The 23,583-nt window shown below is 44.5% G+C and overlaps 1 protein-coding gene and 1 long non-coding RNA gene across 3 annotated transcripts in view; one reads left to right on the plus strand and one right to left on the minus strand.

Annotated features, from left to right (window-relative positions):
• Positions 1-1,412: 1,412 nt before the first annotated feature.
• Positions 1,413-17,405, minus strand: LOC133062708 (uncharacterized). The gene is made up of 3 exons (XR_009694241.1): positions 17,142-17,405; positions 12,798-12,859; positions 1,413-3,476 (listed from the first exon to the last, which is right to left on the minus strand). It is a non-coding gene; the product is annotated as an uncharacterized LOC133062708 (long non-coding RNA).
• RGMB (repulsive guidance molecule BMP co-receptor b) overlaps positions 15,371-23,583 on the plus strand; it is a 29,784-nt gene continuing 21,571 nt past the window's right edge. The window contains exons 1-4 of one of the 2 annotated variants that reach the window (XM_061152071.1): positions 15,371-15,388; positions 16,617-16,851; positions 17,875-17,950; positions 21,618-21,904. In XM_061152071.1, coding sequence (XP_061008054.1) covers positions 17,946-17,950; positions 21,618-21,904 — 292 coding nt within the window. In that variant the 5' untranslated portion in view covers positions 15,371-15,388; positions 16,617-16,851; positions 17,875-17,945. Of the gene's footprint in view, positions 15,389-16,300; positions 16,454-16,616; positions 16,852-17,874; positions 17,951-21,617; positions 21,905-23,583 lie in introns of those variants that run through there. The other variant, XM_061152072.1, reaches the window with a different exon arrangement.

The raw sequence follows: 23,583 nt of genomic DNA on the forward strand, positions 1-23,583 counted from the left end.
GTTTCAGGTCCTTTTGTTCTCCCCTGAATTCCATCCAGGCACACTGTTAATGTATATTTTCCACAGAAAAATGCTAACTAAAAGGAATTTTATTTCGAGAAGGAGAAATGTGGCCATGGCAGGCTAGCAAATATGCTTTTGTGAGAGGGAAGTTACTTTGGAACACTGAAACTAATCTTGATATGTTTTATCACTAAGAGAGGCTTTCGCTAAATTTTGAATTATCTCTCTCATAAATTTTTAGCTACAGTCTGCAACCAGTTTCCCTAATTAGTAAAACCTCAAATATTCTGAATCCTTTTATTTCTGTTGTGTGTCTACCTATTCACTTCCTTGCTCGCTTTGTTTCAATGCATCTTTGTGTCTTATGAACATGCTGCATAATGTAAACTAATAAAAATACATACTACTGAAGTGTAAACAGTTGAGAAACATAAACAGAAAATAAAGTGAATTGCTCTTCCAGCACCAAGTGTTTTCAGCACATATTTTTCAGAATAACATCTTTCCTTCAGACTCCTCTGCATACCAAACATTTGACAGAGATATTATATTCCATCTGCTATATATATTTCTGATGTGACATCATTCATTTCCTTTTTCTATCATTCTGTGGCTATTTTGTTTTATTAATAAAATGTATTTAACATAATAAACTAGAAAGTCTACTTTCCCTATCAAAATATTTAATCAACATATTTTTTGTTAATGTCCAGGGACTACAAAATAATACATGATCCACTGGCTATAACAGCTGTCCCCAACATTTTTGGCACCAAGGACTGGTTTCGTGGACAACAATTTTTCCATGGACCAGGGTAGGAAGGGTGGTTTCGAGATGACTTAAGCACACTATATTCATTGTACACTTTATTTCTGTTTGTGGCAATCTCAGGATATTCCGCCTTGACTCTAAAGTTAGTTTTCACACCCCTATGAGAATCTAAGGCCACCACTGACCTGATAGAAGGTGGAGCCCAGGTGGTAATGCAAGCAATGACGAGCAGCTGTAAATATAGCTGAAGCATCTCTAGCACTCCGGCCATTCAGCTCCCGCTGTGCAGCCTGGTTCCTAACAGGCCATGGACCAGTTGGTGGCCTGGGAGTTGGAGATCCCTGGTCTATAACATACATACAAAAAAATCTACCAAGCTTAGCACTCTTCTGTGAATCAGTGAAGAAGTCATACAGGTGTGATGCAGTCTTTTTGTAAAAGCCCAAAAACAATTATAGCACAGTTCTCCTCAATATACCATGAATTCTTACAGCTGTCCGTTATAGTGTGAACATGCAAACTGCATACTTGTCAAAGCAGACACGGGAGGGTAGATGATTGGAAAGCTTCATGTGTTGTTTCAGTTTTGACTCTTATTCTCAGAACAAAAGACAGTAATAAAAAGTACACAACAGAATTCTGTCTCCTATTCAATTTGTTTATTGATTTATGGGGATGACGGGGTGCTCTCCTGAGCTACAGAGGGGATGGTCTCTTGGTTAAGATAAACTACCAGTCATATTTATTAGATTTGTCCACAGTCAGCAACTGTGATCTTCTGCTGGTCTTGCCTTTCTTGGACTGCAGCACTTCCACCGAATTCACATCCTCTTTCACTTTGCCAAAGACCACATGTTTGCCATGTCCAGCTGAAACCGTTCACCTCAGATTGGGACTTGAATCCACTTGTCAGGACTGGATCCCAGCCAACACCCAGTTTGGGACCCAAACCTACATGGCTGGGCCTGGGACCCCGCAATCGTCCAACAGAGATCATAGACCTCATTTCAGGACCTAGTGAAGCTCAGGTTCTTGATGTCTCATCGCAGAAAGAATTTGGTGAGAGATAAAGTGGTAAGAAGTCAATCTATTCAGAGAAACACACTCCACAGACAGAGTGTGGGCTGTCCCAGAGGGTGAGTATGGTCTCCAATTTAAAATGTCAAATTACTTTACTTTTTTTTAACCCTCCTGATGAGAAACATCCTCTGAAGGATAACAGAAAGGAAAAGAAAAAAAAAAAATCCTATCAAGGTACATTTTATTGAGTTATTTTTAAGCAAATAAAAAAGAAAGATCAACTTAAGGACTTATATAATAGTAAAGCTATTCTGGCAGAAACCCAAACAGAGACTAGAAGTTTCACACCGGGAAAAAAAAGAAAAAAGGGATTTGATGGGCATCTTATTTAACATCAGTCTTGACAGTTTAAGAAATCAGTGAGTTAACATGGAAGGCCTTGCAAAGAAGTATAGAAAAACTAAACGATACACCGGGACTCAGATTCCTTGTGATAAGTGTTAGGTAGATGTCAGACAGTGGAATCAATAATAAGTAAAATTTTTATTTACCTCTTTCTCATGGAGTTTAGTTACACCCCTCAACCAGCTTTGTAATTTCTTTAACAACTCACTTACTGGATTACCCAGTACTGACTAGCTCCAGGATCCATGGGTGAAACTGCATTCCTGAAGTCACTAGGCTATCAGTATTGCAAATGTGCATAGCCTAGGTATGCTTTTTAAGTGAGTTAGCCCTTATAGGCAACCCTTGAACATTAGCATTTTGGCAGCTGGGAGGGAAAGATGACTAAAAGCACTGGTAGCCAAAACAGCTGTACCTGTCGACGTTGTTGTTGTTCAGTTGCTAAGTCGTTTCGGACTTTGCGACCCCATGGATTGAAGCACGCCAGGCTCCCCTGTCCTTCACTATCTCCTGGAGTTTGCTCAAACTCGTGTCCATTGAGTTGGCGATGCTATCTAACAATCTCATCCTCTGCCGCCCCCTTCTCCTTTTACCTTCAGTCTTTCCCAGAATCAGGGTCTTTCCCAGTGAGTCAGTTCTTTGCATCAGGTGGCCAAAGTATTGGAGTTTCAGCTTAGCATCAGTCCAATGAATAGTCAGAGTTAATTTCTTTTAGGATTGACTGGCTTGATCTCCTTGCAGTACAAAGGACCCTTGAGCGTCTTCTCCAACACCACAGTTCAAAAGCATCAGTTCTCCAGCACTCAGCCTTCTTTACGGTCCAACTGTCACATCCATACATGACTACTGGAAAGACCATAGCTTTGACTAGATGGACTTTTGTTGGCAAATTGATGTCTTTGCTTTTCAATATGCTGTTTAGGTTTGTCTTAGCTTTTCTTCCAAGGAACAAGTGTCTTTTAATTTCATGGCTGCAGTTATTGTCCACAGTGCTTTTGGAGCCCAAGAAAATAAAATCTGTCACTGCTTTGACTTTTTCCCCTTCTATTTGCCATGAAATGATGGGATCAGATCCCATGATCTCAGCTTTTCTTAATGTTGAGCTTCAAGCTAGCTTTTTCACTCTCCTCTTTCACACTCATCAAGAGGCTCTTAGTTCCTCTTCACTTTCTGCCATTAGAGTGGTATCATCTGCATATCTGAGGTTGTTGCTATTTCTCCCAGCAATGTTGATTCCAGCTTGTGATTCATCCAGTCTGGCATTTCGCATGATGTTCTATGCATACAAGTTAGATAAACAAGGTGACAATATTCAGCCTTGTTGTACTCCTTTCCTAGGAATTATTATTCAAGCCAATACGAAATGTGTGTAATTTCTTGGGGAACACATGTAAATCCATGGCTGATTCATGTCAATGTATAGCAAAAACCACTACAATACTGTGAAATAATTAACCTCCAACTAATAAAAATAAATGAAAAATAAATAAAAAATAAAAATGAAAAATAAATAAATAAATAAATGTGTGTAATTTCTCCCATGATCAGAGATGGGAGAAACTAAAATCAAATTACTGGTTAGAAAATATTGCTAAACAAACAAAGAACAAAAAAAAAAAAAAAAAATCAAATGCCATTTGACAAAAAAACAAGCCCAGAAAGTAATTATATGCAAATGTAAGATATTCCAACTGAACTGATCGGGAGAAAATGCTACTTAGAGTTGTATAGTAGTCCTTTAGAAGCCAGTATCTTCAACATTTTGATTAAAACCTTGGAGTGGAGATTTTAATACTAATAAAATTTATAAATGACTAGGAGAATATATATACGATGATATTTTTGAAAAATTAGAATTAAAATAGAATATGAACCTGAAAGTTCGTAAAATGGGTTAAAAACAAAACTAGTTCATTCGGTAAAGAAAAATGTGAAGTTGTTCACATAGAAAGCAGTGAGTAGTATAAAACAGTAATGAGCACAGAACACCAAAGAGCATTAAAAAAATGAAAAATATCAATAATGTGTCACTAACACAAAAATCCTGTAATGCATTTTATTCTTCATTAAATATAGTATTTAATACAATTGAGTGAGTTTCACTTGGAATGCTTTGTTTTAGTACCAAGTGGAATTCATTCGGGTAGTATTACATAATAAAAGAGATACAATTCTATCATTCAGAAGAGAAGAGAAGAATTACTAAAAGGTCAATAAGGAAATTCCTTCAATGCAAAAGTGATAGAAATGTTTTAGTCCAGAAACAAAAAGAAGACAAAGCAAAAATGATAGAACTCTTGTATAATATATAAATGGAAAATACTGCTAGGTGTAGTGTTTAGGAGACTTTATTATTTTTTTAATTGAGGTAGAGTTGATCTATAACATTGTTAGTGTCTGCTCTACAGCAAAGTGATTCAGTTATGTCTATGGATACATTCTTTCTTGTATTCTTTTCCATTATAGTTTAGCACAGGATGTTGAATATAGTTCCCTGTACCATACAGTAGGACCTTGTTTTTTATCCATTCTATATATGAGAGCTTGCGTCTGCTAACCCCAAACTCCCAATCCATCCCTCTTCCACCCAATTCCCACTGGCAACCACAAGTGTGTTCCCTGTGTCTGTGAGTCTGTCTGTTTTGTAGATGGGTTCATTTGTTGCATATTTTAGATTCCACATATAAGTGATGTGTTAGTCTTTCTCTTTCTGACTTACTTCACTTAGTACAGTCATCTCTAAGTCAATCCATGTTGCGGCAAATGGCATTTTATTTCATTTTTTCAATTCCTGAGTAGTATTCCATTGTATTTATGTACCGCATCTTCTGTATCCCTTCATCCTGCAGATGGAGGTTTAAATTGTTTCCATATCTTGGCTATTGTAAATAGTGTTGCTGTGAACATTGGGGCCCACGTATCTTTTTGAATTATAGTTTTGCCTGGGTATATTCCCAGGAGTGGGGTTGCTGGATCACGTGGCAACTCTATAAGAGACATATCAGACAGTGATTTTTAATTATCTCCTTCTCATAGATTTTAGCTATACTGTTCAACTAGCTCTTCAGACTCTGAAGTCTCTTATAGACATGTGTTTGAATCCTACCTCCTCAACTACCAAGCATGACTTCACCTTTTAATTTCCTTATCTGTACAATGCAGAAAATAATGGTGGCAGATTGGAGGGTGGTCATGAGAATTTAATGAGATAATAGTGTAGTTTACATTGGTTTCTGAGCTAATTTCCTACATTAATTAAGAGAATTTAGTTATGATTATGCCTTTCTAAAGCCAAAAACAAGTAACACAATACAGATCTCAACTATGGATTATTTTAAAATCAAGTAATTTTTTTCCCCAAAATAAAGGGGATAGTCTAAAACATATTCCCAAATGTGCAAATAACACTTATTTATAATATTTTTTTTCTTATTTATAATATTTCAAGACTGCCTTTTGTCTTTAGACAAAACTATACTTTGTTCTCACCCTTATTATCTTTTGTTCCTTAAATTTTAACTTCTAAGATAAGATTTCTAAACTCAACATGTTCTTTCCTGCCTAAAACCTCTCTGTACTCATCTTGACTCATTCCACATTCATATGATTTCCAATCTACTTTTTTTCAGTCTTTTTCCCAAAAGGCCTACATTTCCTATCACTTCTCTGGCTGCTTTGATCAAACTGGCTGTCCTGAATTTCATATGAAATATGAGGCACTCTAGGTGTTGGCAGGACATGTGAGAAAAACCTAGATCATTAACCTCTAACACTATAACCAGATGCATCATTTTATGTATTTTATCATATATCGTTATCAAAAAGGTCTTTGTGTATCTTTATAAAAATTTACTAAAGATAGGTATTTTTTTAAGTTACTGGTCATCTGGGTACCTACAAGGAAAAGAACATAAGATACACGTAGTTAAGTATGAATACGAAATCAGTCATAACAAGTACCCTGCAATCTTTCATGATCCATGAATCCTATCACTGAAAAGTGAAACATCTGAAGAGTCAGATGAAGGAAAATCTGGTTGCAATTTCATTAAAGTAATTTTAGTAATATGAAGGCTGTTAAAAATATTTATACAAGAGAAAAATAATTCCGAGACTTCATCTGCTTACTGAAGTGAAATAAAATTGATTATTCAAATTGCACATTTTTGCACGCAGCATGAGAATTCAGGGCTGGATACAACACACATCTTGATGTCAGGCAAGGAGGTGTTAAAGAGATTTTTCACTATGAGATCTAACAGAAATCTTAGAGCTGATAAGTCCAAAACTAAAGTTTTGCTTTTCCTCACAGAAAATATTTAACTTTACCTGCGTCCTCTGCTCCCACTCTTTTGTGCTTGAAGAACTGGCTAACCAAAAATCACCACCCTTCCCTCAAATATTTGAAGATAACTCACTTCCACTCTTCCTCAAATGACCCAGATGGGAAAGAGCCCTCCCTGTCCTTCCTCATGACTCCCATGAGATGACCTGATGACTCCATTTCGTATCTGCCTCTCTATCAAGGTACTTTCCTTTTCTTTGAGATGGCTACCGTTAATGAATTTTCTCCTTATTGCAACGAACTGAATAAAATCATCTCCTTAACTGGTGCATTTTGTCTTTCATACCCAAAACCTGTTCCAACTCAGCTCAGCTGACAGCAGTAGACCTTGACGGTGCTTCAGGCCAAAATCCTGAGAGCATTCCTTGACTCCTGTCTTTCTAACACCTCCATTTGATCTATCAAGAAATTCTCTTGATTCAGACATCAAAATATATCCAGAATCAAAACACTTCTAAACAATACCACTATTGGTCTGAGCCACTATCATCTCTTACACAGTTCATTGAAATAATCATCCCACTGGACTCTCAGCTTCCACCGTGGCCTGGTCATCATGAATTCTCAACCAAACAACATGAATGAATTCCTAAAATTTAAATCAAATCATTCCTCTGCTCAAATTTCTCCTAAGCTTCCCAAATTCAGTTAGACTCCAGACTTCTTACAAAGGCCTTAAGGATCTGGGGCCCTATAATACATCTGAACTCATAAGTCTCCCTTGCTCATTCTATTCTGAGCAAACTGGCCTCTTTTCTCTTTCTCAAAAATGCCAGGCAAGCTCAGAATCATTGCACTGGCTATTGCCTTGAACTCCCTTGCTTCAGATAGCTGCCTGGGTCACGCAATCAAATCCTCCAAGTCTTTGCTCAGATGTCACTTTCTCAGTTAAGCCCACCTTCACCACTCTTTTAAGAACCGTACCTACAAATAAACATTCCACATCTCACTATCATGTTCTATTTTTCCCAGAGCATGTTACTCCTTTTTATATACTCTACACTGTCTGCAAGTTTATGTTTATTTTCTCTCTCTCCCTCTAGCAGGGAGGACTTTTATGATTCATGCATTAATATATGTCTCAGTTCCTAACTTTTTTTTTCTTTCACTGATATATCCCTAGTGCCTAGAAAAGGGCTTTCCAGGTGGCTCAGAGGTAAAGAATCCACCTGCCAAGCAGGAGATGCGGGTTCAATCCTTGGGTCGGGCAGATCCCTTGGAGTAGAAAATGGTAACCCACTCCAGTATCCTTGCCTGGAAAATTCTATGGACAGAGGAGCCTGGTGGGCCAAAGTCCACGGGGTCACAAAGAGTCAGACATGACTGAGTGTCTAAGCATACATGCCTAGAAGAATAATGGCACATAGTAGGTAGTTCAGTAAATGTTTGTGGAAAGACAGATGGGCCAAATAGCTAACTGACTGAATGAGTGAAGTAGGGATAAAACAGCACTAACTCTTTTAAACGTAATAATGAGTACAGTAATGAAGCTGTGCACCAATAACTCAGATGACTTTCCATTGTGATTCCATCAGACTTTTTCCACAAAGTTACCTGTAGCGCCCCTTCCAGGCTCTGAATGTGGTAGGAAAACCACTAATATTACTGTGCCTCTGGCATCATGGACACCACAAAAGCTTCGCCATAGTCACACGGCCCTTACTAGGGAGAAGACACAAGCTGTGCTGTGAAATGGGCGCGATTATGTCCTTAAGATAGTCCTGTTTGTGAATTCACCAGAAATATACTGGCATCCCACTGAAGCTGTGTGCATCGGACCACGTAGTCCCACAGTCAAGCCATAGGCTACTTACTGGCCATTTAATCAAGTGAAGACTTTTTAAGTCTTGACGAGAGCTGTACAGAGTGATAGATGTGAGTGGAGAAAATCTTCAGGTCTTTACACAGTTGAGGAGAGATTCTTGCATGGGCTAGATGAGACCTACGGGTTTAATTTTACATTTCTAAAAATAGTTCTTAATGTTTTTTTCCCAATAAGCTCACTTTTTAATTCTCCTATTACTGACACTCATGTTATAGGTCGGTGACACCAAATCATGATGATCTCTGTGCACGCTAACGCCAGGCCTGTCCCTAAATAACACAGAGCAGTGAAGTCTGGCGGAAACAAAACTGGACTTTAGAATCAGAAAGACTTGGTTCAAATCCTGCGCCAACCATGTGTCACGTACCTTTGGACAGGTTTTTCAATCTTTCGATCTAAATTTTCTCATCTACAAAAGGAGAACAATAACCTGTGCGTAGAGAGAGGTTACCAGGCAGTTAGAGCTCATCCACCCCCAACCTCCGAGTCAGACACAAGCTAATTTAATAGTAATTAAATAAATGTTCCTTCTGCTTCTCACCTTCCTAAGGCTTGGGAACAACCAGGACGTCTCCCTCATTCAAATTCCAACTGGGAATTGAAGAACTCTGCCTTAGAGTGCTAGAAATTCTCCCAGGTAAGGTACTTTTTTGACATAGTTTTTTCTTCCTTGAACTCTACAAGATTGTTCATACCTTGAGACACTGCCCTCTGTCTGGAACCCTTTCCCCCCACGTTATTCCAGGCCTTTCCATGATATCTCAGAGAGCCCTTTCTGCTGATGGTGACTCCTTCTCACCCTCGTTACTAACAAAAGCCTATTCCTTAAACTCGATGGCATTACTAAAATGATTGTGCTTATTGGCTTATTTACCTGTTTGTGTTCCCACCATCAGAATGTACAACACAATGTACATTCAGAGCCCTGTCTGAATTATTTGCAGCAACATCCATAAATTTTGAAGCTTGCCGGGCTCATTGGTGGATGCTCAAAAAGTATTTGCTTAATGGAAGGATTAAGAGAAAGGAATTACATTTGTGCATGATCCTTTCTTTAACAAAGACCGAGTATCCTGGATGCTGTCTGCTTCAGGGGGGCTGGGGGTGTGTATCCCCCACCTCCCTTGCAGCAGCCCCTCCAGGGGGCAGGGGCAAGGGAAACGTCATCTATTTCACATAGACCCCTGCACCAGGCATGCATTCCTCACATTCTTAGTTGATGGACAGCCCCAGCTGGGACAGCTGAAGAGCACATCAACAACTCAGCAGCAAGGGCCTGACCTCTGAGAATCCTCTCCCACTCTTGGTTTGACATGAGCCCACTCTTGAATTCAGGCAGATTTATTTCATTCAAACTTCGGATGAACACGCACTGTTTTCATCCATCCATAAGTTCATTCACAGGCTTGAATCTAACCTTTCTTCTGGCATGGAATAACACTGCCTGAGTCTCTTTGTGTGGTTAGACCACTTGAAATGATGGCATGATGAAACATGAGGAAAAAAAAGAAAATACTGTTTTTTGCATTTGTGACTATTTGAACATTGATACCTTTGGCCCCATTATTTTTTTCAATTTTTTTTAAGTTGGATTAAAATATATCTCCTTGGAATTTTCTCTCCTATCTGTAGGTATAAACATATATCATTTGTATATTAGAGCACACTTTTTTTATTATTAACTCTTAATTGGTAATGTTGGCTATTAGAATTGAAGTTATCCAATTTCTCAAATGTCTTAGGTTTCATGGTATTTTAAGGATTTTCATATCTTCTGTTGAATCATATTTTTATAATGTTCCTACCACTGTGTATACAGGTGAGTGTGGGAAAAGAGATTATATCTCTGTAAGAAGTTATGAATTACCATGGTACGTCTAAATTGGCTTACAGAAGAGTAACTCCACAATTTTTTACCTCTCTAAAAAGGTTCTTTTACAATTTCTTGAACTTTACCTTTTACAGAGCAAATGTCATGTAAAAGAAAGTGAATATTTCGGGGATGTATATGTTGCCTCTTAAGATTTAATTACAATAAACAAGTGGGTCCAGGAAATGGCAACCCACTCCAGTATTCTTGCCTGGGAAATCCCATGGACAGAGGAGTGGCAAGCTAGAGTTCATGGGGTCACAAAGAGTCAGACATGACTTAGAGACTAAACAACAACAATAAAATAAGTGGTACCTAATTAAGCCTAAAAGCTTTTGCACAGCAAAGGAAATTTGTCAACAAAACAAAAAGAAAACCTACTGCTTGGGAGAAATATTTACCAGTGATATGACTGATAGGGGGTAATATCCAAAATATATAAGCAGCTCATACAACTCAACATTAAAAAAAAAAAAAAAAAAAACAATTAAAATAGGCAGAAGAACCGAACAGATATTTTTTGACAGAGGAAACACAGATGGACAATAAACACATGAAAAGGTGTTCAACATCACTAATCATCAGAGAAATGCAAATCAAAACCACAATGAGATATCCCTTCACACCAATCAGAAAGGCTGTCATCAAAAAGAACACAAATAATGAATATTGACAAGGGTATAGGGAAAAGAAAATCTTCATACACTGTTGGTAGGACTATAAACTGGTACAGCCACTGAGGGAGGTTTCTCAAAAAACTAAAAACAGAACTACCATCTGACCCAGTAATTCCACTGCTGAATATACGTCCAGAAACATACACACACAAACTAAAAAAAAAAAAAAATACATATGCCCCAAGTTCATAGAAGCATTATTTGCAATAGCTAAGATAAAGTCCGACTCTTTGCGACCCCATGGACTATACGGTCCATGAAATTCTCCAGGCCAGAATACTGGAGTGGGTTGCCTTTCCCTTCTCCAGGGGATCTTCCCAACCCAAGGATCGAACCCAGATCTCCCGCATTGCAGGCAGATTCTTTACCCACTGAGCCACAAGGGAAGCCCCTAAGATAAAGAAATAACTTGTGTCCCTCAATAGATGAATGGATAAAGAAGATATATATATACATACAGAAAATACTACTCAAAGCCATAAACAAGAACACAATGTTGCCATTTGCAGCAACATAGAAGACTCTTGAGAGTCCCTTGGACTGAGGTATCCAGCCAGTCCATCCTAAAGGAGATCAGTCCTGGGTGTTCATTGGAAGGATTGATGTTGAAGCTGAAACTCTAGTACTTTGGCCACCTGATGCGAAGAGCTGACTCATCTGAAAAGACCCTGATGCTGGGAAAGATTGAAGACAGGAGGAGAAGGTGACGACAGAGGATGAGATGGTTGGATGGCATCACTGACTCGATGGACATGGGTTTGGGTAAACTCTGGGAGTTGGTGATGGACAGGGAGGTCTGGCATGCTGCGGTTCATGGGGTCGCAAATAGTCAGACACGACTGAGCGACTGGACTGAACTGAACTGAACTGAAATGGGATGAACTTGGAGGGCATTATGCTATGTGAAATCAAGTCAGACAAAGAAAGATGAAATCAAGCATAGAACAAATAAGAAGCAGACTCACAGATACAGAGAACAAACGAGTGGTTACCAGTAGGGAGGAGGGAGAAGGGTAACACAGAGGTAAGGCAGTAGGAGGCACAAACTACTGGGTGTAAGACAGGCTGTATGTACAATATGAGGAATACAGCCAAGATTTTATAGTAATTGTAAGTGGAAAATAACCTTTAAAATTGTGTGAAATTTTAAAAAGAATTTAAAAGACAGATTCGGAAATCTAGAAAATGTAATGTGCATGTGTTTATAATGAGTACAAATGAAAAACACTTATAAATACAATAAAGAGAAGGTCAGTCTCTGCTGTTCCTTGTTCTACTATCTCACACTAGGCTCAATGGCTGAAAGATTCATGACAGAAGCTTTTCTAATAGCAAGTCCATAAAAAATTGTAGTATCTTTTCCTAACACTTAAAGGAGATCATTGTATGCTTTCTTATCACATATGTGTTCAAGAATATTAACTTTATTAATGCATTTATATATCTACTTTTTTGTGCACATATATAAGAATACTTCTATTTTTTTAATTAGATTGCTCTTCAAACTGTTTATTTGGGGTTTTTTTGCTCACTCCTCGAAGTATGTAGGGTGTTAGTTCCTCAACCAGGGATTGAACCCACACTCCCTGCTATGAAAGTTCAGGGCCTTAGTCACTGAACCTCTAGGGAAATCCTGTAGGAATACTTTAGAATTGCAGGGTTTCTCCAGAAAATCAGGCTTGCATTGCTGATAGAATGTAATAGTTTTCATCTTCTGAAGGATTTTTTTTTCTCTGCTCATTAGCTGTGTGTTCAGGGGTTTTATTTTAAAATTTATAATTTACCAGAATTCTTTACCTCAACCATCATGTGAACTGATGGCTCAGAACAGTTCTCTTACATCTTTGTATGGAGGGGATAAAAGCAAAGCAAATTCTCACCCTTTTACGAGTAGACGTAGGTCTTATATCCTTTATGATGTCAATCAATTTAAACATTGATCCTGCAAAGTAAAAAAGATCTTGAGAAACTTCAGTAACATTTAACTAATTAAAATATTTTTATTAATCACTTATAAAAAGTAGCATTTTCTCCCAGCATTACTATATAAGTATTCTATTCCCTACCAGTCTTATTACTGGTATTACTAATATTTAAAACAGTGTGATTTATTAGCAATAACAATAATTCTCAAACTTTATGAGTAAATAGATCTGAGCATTAACCCAAAACTAGAGAAGAATTACAACAGCACATGCAAGCAAAGGGAAACAGGACTTCTCTGGTGGTCCCATGGCTAAGAATCCACTTGCCAATGCAGGGAACATGTGTTTGATCCCTGGTCCGGGAAGATCCCACATGCCTCAGAGCAACAAAGCCCTAGGGCCACAACTACGGAGCCTGCTGGGCCTGGAGCCCATGCCCCAGGACAGAAGCAGCCACTTCAGTAAGAAGTCCACAAAGGACAAGACAAAGAGCAGCCCCCTCTCACTGCGACTGGAGGAAGCTGGTAAACTGGTGTGCGGCAACAAAGACCCAGGGCAGCCAAAAATATATGAAAAAAAAAAAAAGGAAAGGAAAACAAGAGAATCTGAAAACTGGATTCATATGGTGCTTGATCATTGAGGTTACTCTTTCAATTTACAAAAGGACAAACTTAGAAATATCAAAAGTAAACAAACTATAAACTTGACAGCTGGAGAACTGAATGTGTACATTAGCTGAACATTTTAAATGCTAAAGTTCTAGCACGTGTAAGTGGAAATTCAGAGGATGATACAAATGCACATTGAATCATTAGAAGGTTTCTTTGCAGTCAATAGAGAAATGCTAAGTCAAACACTATTTGACTATTAATTAACAGATAGCTAAATATTAACAGAAAGCTATTTTTCTGTCTTTTTTCTATCCCCATCTTTGGTTTATTCTGGCTGGTATGAGAAAAGAGATTAAAATGAAATAAGAGAAAAAAGTTATGGAGCACTAAACAAGATAAAGAATGGGGGGGGCGGTGGATGGGAAATAAACCATGTTCATTTACTAATGAAACATACAGTGTGGTATTTAATTAGAAATACAACCATTATTAGCATATATGAATGGGACAGTCATGAGGGTAGTGTGATGGACAGAAATGAAAGGAACAGAATTAGACAAGCTCAAAATGTTCCTCCATCACTATTGTTTAAACAATAACTTATATTTCCCAGAGAAAGTGTACTTAAGAATTATCTTCAATATTATAATTTTTAAGTGTGCATTGGTATGAAAGCTAAGCAGTTGTAAAATTCTTTTGTTGAAACTGAAGAAGCAAGAGATTTATAGTTTAAAAATTAATACTTCATTATGAAATTTCACCTTTTTTTGTTTTGCTTTCATAAAGGATTCACAGAAAACAGTCAAGTTTGTCCAGAGGGAGAAGTAAGGCTAAAGATTCCAAAGTGAGTAGTGAATCAAAAATTTTGGAAAGAATCATGAAAGAAAGTGAAAGTGAAGTCGCTCAGTTGTGTCTGACTCTTTATGACCCCATGGACTGTAGCCCGCCAGACTCCTCTGTCCATGGGATTTTCCAGGCAAGAGTACTGGAGTGGGTTGCCATTTCCTTCTCCAGGGGATCTTCCTGACCCAGGGATCGAACCCAGGTCTCCTGCACTGCAGGCAGACGCTTTACCCTCTGAGCCACCAGGGAAGCTATCCTGCTTTCCCATGAGGCTAAGGGAAAGTTATGTGTATTGATTTGATTAATGCATTTACATGATGACTGACAAGTTAGCACATAGGTTCCACTGACCAATATTTATGGGAAGGGGTGAAGGGAAAGGGGTCTGGCAGCTCCTGCCTACTATTTATGTGCTGTCCAAAGCCAGCTTTGGCAGGGGTTGTGGTGAAGGACTGGGGCTGCATTAGCAAACGTACTCTGGGCTGGCTCCCTGGGCTTGCTTTGAACTCTTGTTCATCATTATTTTATGTGGCAGCTTGTCTTTGTGTTGGTGGAAGGGAAAAGAAAAACACAGGAGGCTTGCCTTCAGGTTTTAAATCAAAGCTCTGCGCTACTGATTGTTGGAGTGACTTTCCAAAGTGAGGACATTAAAATTCCTTGTTTCTGTGGACCAGGAGCTGAGGGTGATTATTTTTTTTTTAATTCTCAGTAGCAAAAAGAGCATTTTTCAATATATCTTACGTTTATCATGAAACATCCCCAGTTTTGGTTTTTGTTTTTTTTTTCCAATTTGATTGGCACTTGGAGAAGATAAAGCCAAGTGGATAAATGCTTTAAAAGGGAAAAAGGAACCTACAGAGAGGGTGCCAGCGGGCGTGTCTCATCATAGGATTTCAGAACCAGAAGGAACCCGGCCACTGTCCCTAACCCCACCTTTCGCGATAGTGACCCAGTTGTCTGACTCCTCTTCAGAAAGTCCCTAAAGGACCCGGCTCCCTGGATTCCCACTCCGCCTTCTTTGCCCTGCTCTTCGCTGCCTCTAGCGACAGACCGAGCAGCCCCAGAGGCGGGGCTGCAGAAGGCGAAGAAAAGGTAGAGAGGGTCGGAGAAACTTCTAAGGAGGCAGAAGGTGAAATGCCTAGGTCAAGACGCTGGACTATTTGTCCAAACGAGGAGAAGCAGCCTGCTTGTCTCAGGCCTTGATTGCACAGAATAATCATAGCTACTGCTGAGTAACCGTGATGCTTATTTTGAACTTTGGAAGGTCAGCTAGTCCCTTCCCTCTAGCCCCCCGCTGCCATACCACCTTCTGCTCTTAACACAAGGGACTGTCTTCCCTTGAACATTGCGTGGGCTGGGCTTGTTCTTTATAACACGCTTCCTCACCTGTGTCTTAGATGTCTCTCCCCTGGTGGTGGTGGGGTGGGGGGGGGGGGTGGTTTAGTCGCTAAATCGTGTCCGACTCTTTGCGACCCCATGGGCTGTAGCCCGCCAGGCCAAGAATACTGGAGTGAGTTGCCATTTCCTTCTGCAGCGGAATCTTCCCAACCCAGGGATCGAACCCAGGCCTCCGGCATTGCAGGCTGATTCTTTAACCAACTGTGCTACCAGGGAAGCCCCTCTCTCCCCTCGTGATTCCCAAATCGTTGTCCTGGGCTTGTCCTAAGCTATAAACTCAAGCCCCTTTTAGAGGGACAGGACAGATTGCTGGATTCCTTATTTCAGCGAAACTCCAGAGGACCAATACTGCCCCCCTCCCCCAGTTTAGACATACTCGGAAGACACTCAGAGATCTTGTATGGAAAGCGAGGAAGGCATTTGGACGCCACTGGTGGGCAGCGAAAGAAAGGGGTGGGAAGGGGGGGCATCAGCGTCTGTGCGGAAAAGCGCAGAGTAGGAACCACGTGCCCACGTTCCCTACGGCCCTGCCCTGGCGACAGCTGGCACAGCCAGCGACCGGGAATAGGTTGGTGCGGGGGTGGGGGTGGGGGGCGGGGAGCAAAAGGCAATGCAGCCGGCGAGGAGGGTGGCTTCGGCCGCGTGAAAGGCTCTTTGTGCCGGCACTCGGGGTGGGGTCAACGCGGGCGAGCGGACCCGGAGGCTGGGCGTCCCGGCCCACCGCTGCGCGCCCCTCCGCCGCCGCGCTGCCCAGATCCGGTGCGCGCCGGCAGGGGGAGACGTGGAGGGGTGGGGTGGAGACCCTCTAGATCTGGTCTTTGATAACGGGAGGGAACGGAACTGAACGGGAGGGAAGAGACAGCAGCTTGGAGAAAGCAAGGACGCAGCTAAGGGCCTTTTGCCTCCCGCCCCCCTCCCCTAGGGAGCCGGAGAGATCGCGGCGGCTGCAAGGGCGCACGCCTTCCCGGGCGCTCCCTCACAGTCGGGGATCCGGGAGGGCGAGCCCCCTCTCCCCGGCGTCCCCCCAGGTTCCCGCCGCCCCCACGAGGGAAAGAGAAGCGGGCGCCGCGCTGCCTCGCTCAGCGCCCCGGCCGCGTGGCTTGCGGCTTATTTTCCCAGCTGGCAAGCGTCGTGCTGCAGACAAGGGAATGCCTGTGGTGAGTTGTTTATTTTGTTGAAGTTTGCGGTGGGCCAGAGGGCCGGGGTGGGGGGGATGGCGAGCGGCAGGCAGCGACCGGGACTGTTCTGTTTAGGTCTCCGTCCACCTGTGTGGTATAAATCTGCCCGCCTCGGGGCGGCGGGGAGCCAGGGTGAGAAAAGCCCAGCCCTGCAGAAGGCCCCTTCTTGCCACGTGCAGACCTAGAACCGCACTGGATTCCCCACTCCCGGGGTCGGCTGGATCGGCCGGATCCCGGCGAACACTGCCCCCCCACCCCCCACGCCCGACCTTGCTCAGCGCTGAGAACGGGGCTGGCGCCCCAAAGGGGTAGTCAGCGCCCACCACCCGGGGCCAGCTGGCCGTCGAAGTTCATTCCCGGGTACCCTCGCCGGTGCTATGAGGCTCGCAGAGCTGGAGGCTTTGATGCGAGGGGCGCTGGCGAAATCAGTGGGGACTTGTTGGGGCTGTTTCCCGCAGCAAGTCGGTTCAGCGATGTCGGGTCTGCCGGTGATTACAGCCTGGGGATCTGGGTTGGCCAGTTTCCCTGACCTGAAGCTGGGTGGGGTTGGGGGGGCGGGGGGGCGGAGAAGGTAAGCGGTTGGCTCCCAGGGGAGCCCAGAGGAACGACCCCCCCACCCCCCAGGGGCTGATGGCAGTCGCGGTAGCGCTGCGTTTGCCTGGAAGAAAAGCCTAAATACATTAGTGAGCTGGTAAAGCTTTTAAGGCTTTCTCGGGAATGAGTGGCTGGCTAATGAGAGGTTAATTCTGTTTGGAAGGGAAGGCTGCGCTGGTTTCCTGAGATAAATGGACAGGAAGCGCATTACCTCCGCGCGCTGGCAAGCGACTCCCAAATGCTTTTTGCACCTGCCGCTCTGAGCATTGCGAGCCGCGGCTGAGCCCGCAGGGATCGCGGGGGCCAGTCGGGTACGAGCGGGTGATGAGCCCCACGCACGCCCCGGGCCCTCTCCTTCCGGGGGCGCAGCGCTCACCCCCGGCCCTGGAACTCCTCTGTCACACCCAGGTGCTGCGTGTTCCGGAGCTCAGGGGTCCCCCGATCCCGCCAAGCCCCCTCCAGGAGCGGAAGGGTTAAGAATGATGTAAGTACCATACACAAGCCGCTAGCCGCCGGGCCGTAGGGCTCCGGGCTGCTTCTCCCGGGCTTTGCCGGGGAAGAACAGCGGGGAATCTTTCCTCGAAAATGGGTGGCACACATCGCAGCCCTGGGTCTGATTCCTGGCTCCTCTGCCCCGGGGTGGTCTGTTAGAAGAGGGTCCTGGTAGATCTCTGCAAATGGAGATTCTGGGTATTAACAGGGGTTAGACATCATGTAAAGGGTCACGAAAAGAAACCACGTCTGTTTAGAATCCATTAATGTTGCTGGCATGTGTTTTATTTCTACCCATTTGGCACCTTCATACTGTGGGATGCTTTCCTGTGTCCCCTAATTGTACTGTTCTGCTTTCCTCTTTTCTTCCTGAAAACAAAGAGGAAGGAAGAACGAATACAAGGGGCAAGACACAGGGTGGATTTGTTTGAGTTGTGCAAGCTGTCACGTCACGGTTTTCTTTTTTATTAAAATATAAAACTTTTATAAGTCATCGATTTTATGTTTGTGTTCTAGCTCCCTCTCCAGATTTTTCTTTGTAGAGTCTTAAGACTCCTTAACTTGTGGCATACTAGCTGGGGAAGTGGGTTCGCTATAATTGACCATTCACCACGCTCTTGCTTCCCAAGCTGACTCGGGATCTTGTTAACAGTCCGAATGTACCCGGCGAATGTGTCAACTAACCCTAATGTCCTGAAAATAGGAACCACCTTGCGGTTTAATTGTGAAAATTAACATTTTCCTCTAACATGCTGAACACTTATGCAGCAATAAAAAGTGAATTCTTAGGCGTATAAATCTTGGGCTTGTCAAACGTTTACAACAGAGGAGCAATAAAGCGCCTCAAAAGAAATGAAGTTTTTCCTCTAAGGAACAATAGTTCCATTTCAGGACGCTAGGACGTGCAGTGACTCGGGGGTGCCCTCTGTTGGTAAAATCTAGAGCAACCATGTACTTGAGGAACAGGATATAGGAGGGAGAAGAGGAAAGGGAGGAAAATTATAGAAAATCAGGAGTGAAAAAACTCCTGAACTCAAACTAAACTCATACTAAACTGAATTTGACCCTTAACTCTTGGTTACATGTTTTAAAGTATGGCCAATAAAGTGGGATTCTTCTTTCATAGGAGTCGAACTAAATCTTGGGTTAAGGAAAAGGAAACATCTTACTATTAGACTTTGTTAGCAAAATGCTTTGAAAGATGCTGTTTACATTGATTACTTTGAAAAAGAGGTTTACCAGGGTTTCATTGACTTGATTTCATTAGTAATATGTAGTAATTGCAAGAAAATCAATTTGGGGCTTAACAGTATTTACTTCACAGTATCAACTAAAAATCATATCACATAACTCCCCCCCCCCCAAAAGTCATTTCTCCAGGCAACTCTGAAGCTACTATTAAGCATATTATGGATACACACAAGACTTGGGTTATATATCGTGGGCAGTGAAAGGTGTGTTTACCACTTGAGTCATCACAGTATGTAATAAGTAAGTAATGAAAAGTTGCAGTAAAAATAGATAGGCATCCTTCATTACGGAGCTAGTGGTTTGTATAATTCAGAACGTGTGTAATGAGTAAGCTGGAGCGATGGAAAGTTTGCCCTCAATTATCCTGGTCCATTGATTGGCACTTTTTAACATGTGGAATACTAACATGTCCGTGGTTGATACGAAAATTCCTAAATTAGGGATTCTGAGTAATGTAGCAGGTAGAGTTGCAGACTTCGACTTGGATATAAGTGAATTTAAAACGGCAGCCCATTGCCGTTTGCGGTGCTGCTGCGCGAAGTCGCTCAGTCGTGTCGGGCTCTTTGCGACCCTACGGACTGTAGCCCCGCCAGGCTCCTCTGTGTAGGGGATTCTCCAGGCAAGAACACTGGACTGTTGGAGAAAGGCAAAGACGAGGACAGTATGAAGTGGTTCCTGGCCTTTGAGGCCATTCTTGAGATTAGATACCACTTCACACCTGCTGATAACAAATTGGAACCTATCATCGACCTCATAAAACATGCTTTCCTGTATCTCTGGAAGCCTCTTTTCCCGCCAGCAATTGGTTTCCCTCTCATTTTTGGAACCATCCCATCGCAAAAGTAGAAACGGAACTGCTATTGAATTAACTTGCTAATAGACGATGAACATTTGTGGAAAAGCCACGGAGCAACAACAGATCATGGTATAAAATTACACTGCATTAAAAACTCACTATCCTCATGAATAACAGTGTAACAGAACACGTAGACGTTCCCCCTACTCTCAGCCCCCCCTCCCCAACTGCTTTCAGGAAGGGAAAAATGTCAGAGTGACAGGAACACCAGAGCCTCTCACAGCTGCCCGCGAACCCCACCAGGAAGCTGGCGGCTACCTTCCCAGGCCATCCGATTCGTTCTGGACCGCGGGTCACATTCGCATTTCCAAAGCGACTGGCTTTACCGAAAGTCCCGAATGAGTTCAGAAGGCGTTGACTTTGCTAAAAAAAAAAAAAAAAAGACTCATTTGGAAAGACCCTGATGCTGGGAAAGATTGAAGGCGGGAGGAGACGGGCCGACAGAGGATGAGATGGTTGGATAGCATCACCGACTCGATGTACATGGGTTTGAGTAAACTCCGGGAGCTAGTGATGGACAGGGAGGCCTGGCATGCTGCGGTCCATGGAGTGGCAAAGAGTCGGTCACGACTGAGCGACTGAACTGAAGAACTTACTTAAAAAGAAAAGTCCGCAGCGGGCTCAGAAGGCGGCTCAGCAGATGCGATTGGCCTCGAAGGGACCTGCCGCCGGGCGCTAGGCATAAACGCGCCCGTTTCCTCCGAGGAGCCAGGGCCATAGGGCAGGGACAGGGTCGGGGAGCGGTGATCTAAATAAATGCGTTACGGAGAGGGACGTCGAACCCGATCACTTTCCTCCTCGGAGAGGCCAAAGGCCGGCTCCTTTGTAACGACGGAGCTGCAGTCGCCCGTCTCCACTGGGCGCGGGGCGACAGTACATTGCAGGAGAGGGTGGAGGGGAGCGCGGAGGCCGCAACCAGCAGCAGGGAGGCTGGGCCGCAACGCCGCCGACCCAACTGGCGGCAGGCTGGACGCGGAACTCGAATCACCCCGGGGAGGCTGGGAGCAGGGGGCGGGGCCCTGGAGGGGCGGGGCCGGGCCGGGGCGGGCGCTTGGGGCCCTATGAGTGACCGTCTGAGTCCAGAGAGCCCGCCTCTCGGCCAATGGGGCTAGGGGGGGCGGGGCGGGGCGGGGGCGGGGCCGACGCGGATTGGTGGGGCTTCGGGAGGGGCGGGGCGGCAGTGCGGGGCTGAGATTGATCGAGCGCGGGGGGCCCGGCGGCACAGAGCGATCGGGGCCGCCGGCGGCTGCGGGCCGCCGCTCGGGGCTCCGTCCGGTGCGTTTCCGCGCCCGCCGAGCCCACGCTGGCCCGGGGACGCCCCGCGCGCGCGCTGCCGGCCGGGCTTCGCACTCGCTCACTGTCTTTGTGTCTTTTCCTTCCCCGCCCTCCGCCCTCCCCGCCCGTCCTCCGCCGGCCCGCCGACTCCGGCCGCCACGATGCCTCCGCTCCCCGCGGCCGACGCCGCCGCCGCGCTCCGCCCGCGGCACCCGGCTCGCTTCTGCTGCTCCTGCGGCGGCGGCGGCGGCGGCCCGCGTCCGACGCGGGGCTGAAGGAGGAAGAAGAGGAAGCGGGGCGCGCCCTCCGGCCCATGCCGCCGCCCCGGCCCGGGACCCGCCACGGCGCCCTCGCCGCCGCCCTCGCCGGAGCCCACGAGAGCTGCATGGACGGGCATGGGCTTGAGAGCAGCATCGCCCTCCTGCGCCGCCGCCGCCCCAGCCTCCGCAGCCGCTGCAGCCGGGGCTGAGCCGCACCGCCGCCCCCGCCGCCGCCCGGGGCTCGGCCCGTCGCCCCTGGCGCTGCTGCTGCTGTTGCTGCTCAGCCTCGGGCTGCTTCACGCAGGTACAGGGGGCACGCGCGCGCGGGGCGGGTGGGAGCCGCCTCTAGGGTGGGGGGGTGGCTGGGTTCCCCGATCCCCCCACCCCCGGGGGGCAGAAGGCGCTGGCCGGGGCGGGAAAGGCCTCCGCAGCTCCTGACCCGCACCGTGGCCGGGCTGGCGGCGCGGCGCAGGAACACACCCGCCGACAGAGCGGCGCGCCCGGGGCACACGGGAGCGGCCTCTCGCCCTGCCTCCCGCCCGCCGTCCCCGCCGTCCCCGCCTTCTGCTCGGACCGTGGATGGACCTCTCCTCCCGCAGCCACTTATCAAAGATGTAGCGCGCGGGCGGGGGGCTGCGCTCCCGAGACAAACGTTTCGGATGCCTTATTGCTCTCTGCAAGGGTGTTTTACTGAAAGTCAGGCTGGGATCAGGTTTCCGCCGCCGCCGCCGCCTTCGCCTCCTAGGCTGGGGAGACGAGGAGCCTGGTTGCTGCTGCTGCCCTGGAGTAGGGGGTGGCGTCGAGGCGAAGAAATGGCACCCGATGGGAAGATAATTCTACCCGTTTGAAAACCTGGGGGTTCATCTCGAAGTCACTTAAGGACTTCTTTAAACTGGGATCGCTTTCATATTTGCGAAAGCCTCTTTTAATTTCAGCTTTCACCCTCTCTTTGGAAAAACTTCGTGCTTTGTGGCTAGCCGCGTGTTTTGAGGAGTTCCCAGGAGAGTGACCGATCTCTTGCCTTTGGGAACTTCCTTGGTGGAAGCAGCAGTGAGGAATCTGTTCTTAGCGAAGTAAAACCTTTTCGTCTTAGCGACGATGAGCCTTCCAGCGTGTATTGCCTGTTTTTCTTTTTAAGGTCTTTTAATTAACACAAAGATATATGTCAGTTATAGCTCAAGAAATCTGGGGGGAAAACGTCTAGAACGCCCTTTACAAATAAGTACCATCCCTAGGAGCATATCTAGACAAAAAGTTTTTTCAATGCCAAATTGAAAAAGACAATTTATCTTTTAGTTTGAGAGCACCTAGAGCATTAGATAGGTTATCCTTTGAGATCTTTTTGTCCTGTATTTGTGGGGCAGCAATCACAACGCTCTGATCTGGAGAATACTGAACTGTAATGCCACCCAACTGTGCCAGAGTTAATTTTTATTTATTTATTAAGTCATACCAGCGGTGTTAAAAATCCGGGAGGTCTTTTAAGTAATGGGGAAAAAATGTGACATTTGAGCAGACGACTAAATTTAGTTTTGCGTAACTTTGCATTGTGATGTAACAGCTGCATTTTAACACTGTCACTTGTGGAAACAGACTGAAGTCTTAATAGAGAGTGTAAATAGCAAGTTTTACAATGATGAGGGTTTTTTAATTCATGATTTTAGAACCTTAGTAAAGTCAGTCTGCTCACGGTTGCATGGAAAACTTTATGACGTGTCAAAAAATATATTCAGGAGTGTTTTGTGTGAAAAAAAAATAAAAACAAAAAAAAAGTGCCCATAATGTCAAAGTGTAGATTTCTTGAAATGGAAATTGAGCTGGTGGGCAGGACTGTGACCCTCTTGACTGCTTGGATATTGCTTCCTTTAGTTGCCACAGGATCCTGTAACAGGATTGGAATGTGGTCCTTGAAGCTTTCTTCTATGGCCTCTGAAAGGCCTAAGAAGTTGGTTTAAAGGTTTAGAAAATTAAGGTGCCTTAGTT

The sequence above is a fragment of the Dama dama genome, chromosome 9, assembly GCF_033118175.1.
Source record: "Dama dama isolate Ldn47 chromosome 9, ASM3311817v1, whole genome shotgun sequence".
Lineage (NCBI taxonomy): Eukaryota > Metazoa > Chordata > Mammalia > Artiodactyla > Cervidae > Dama > Dama dama.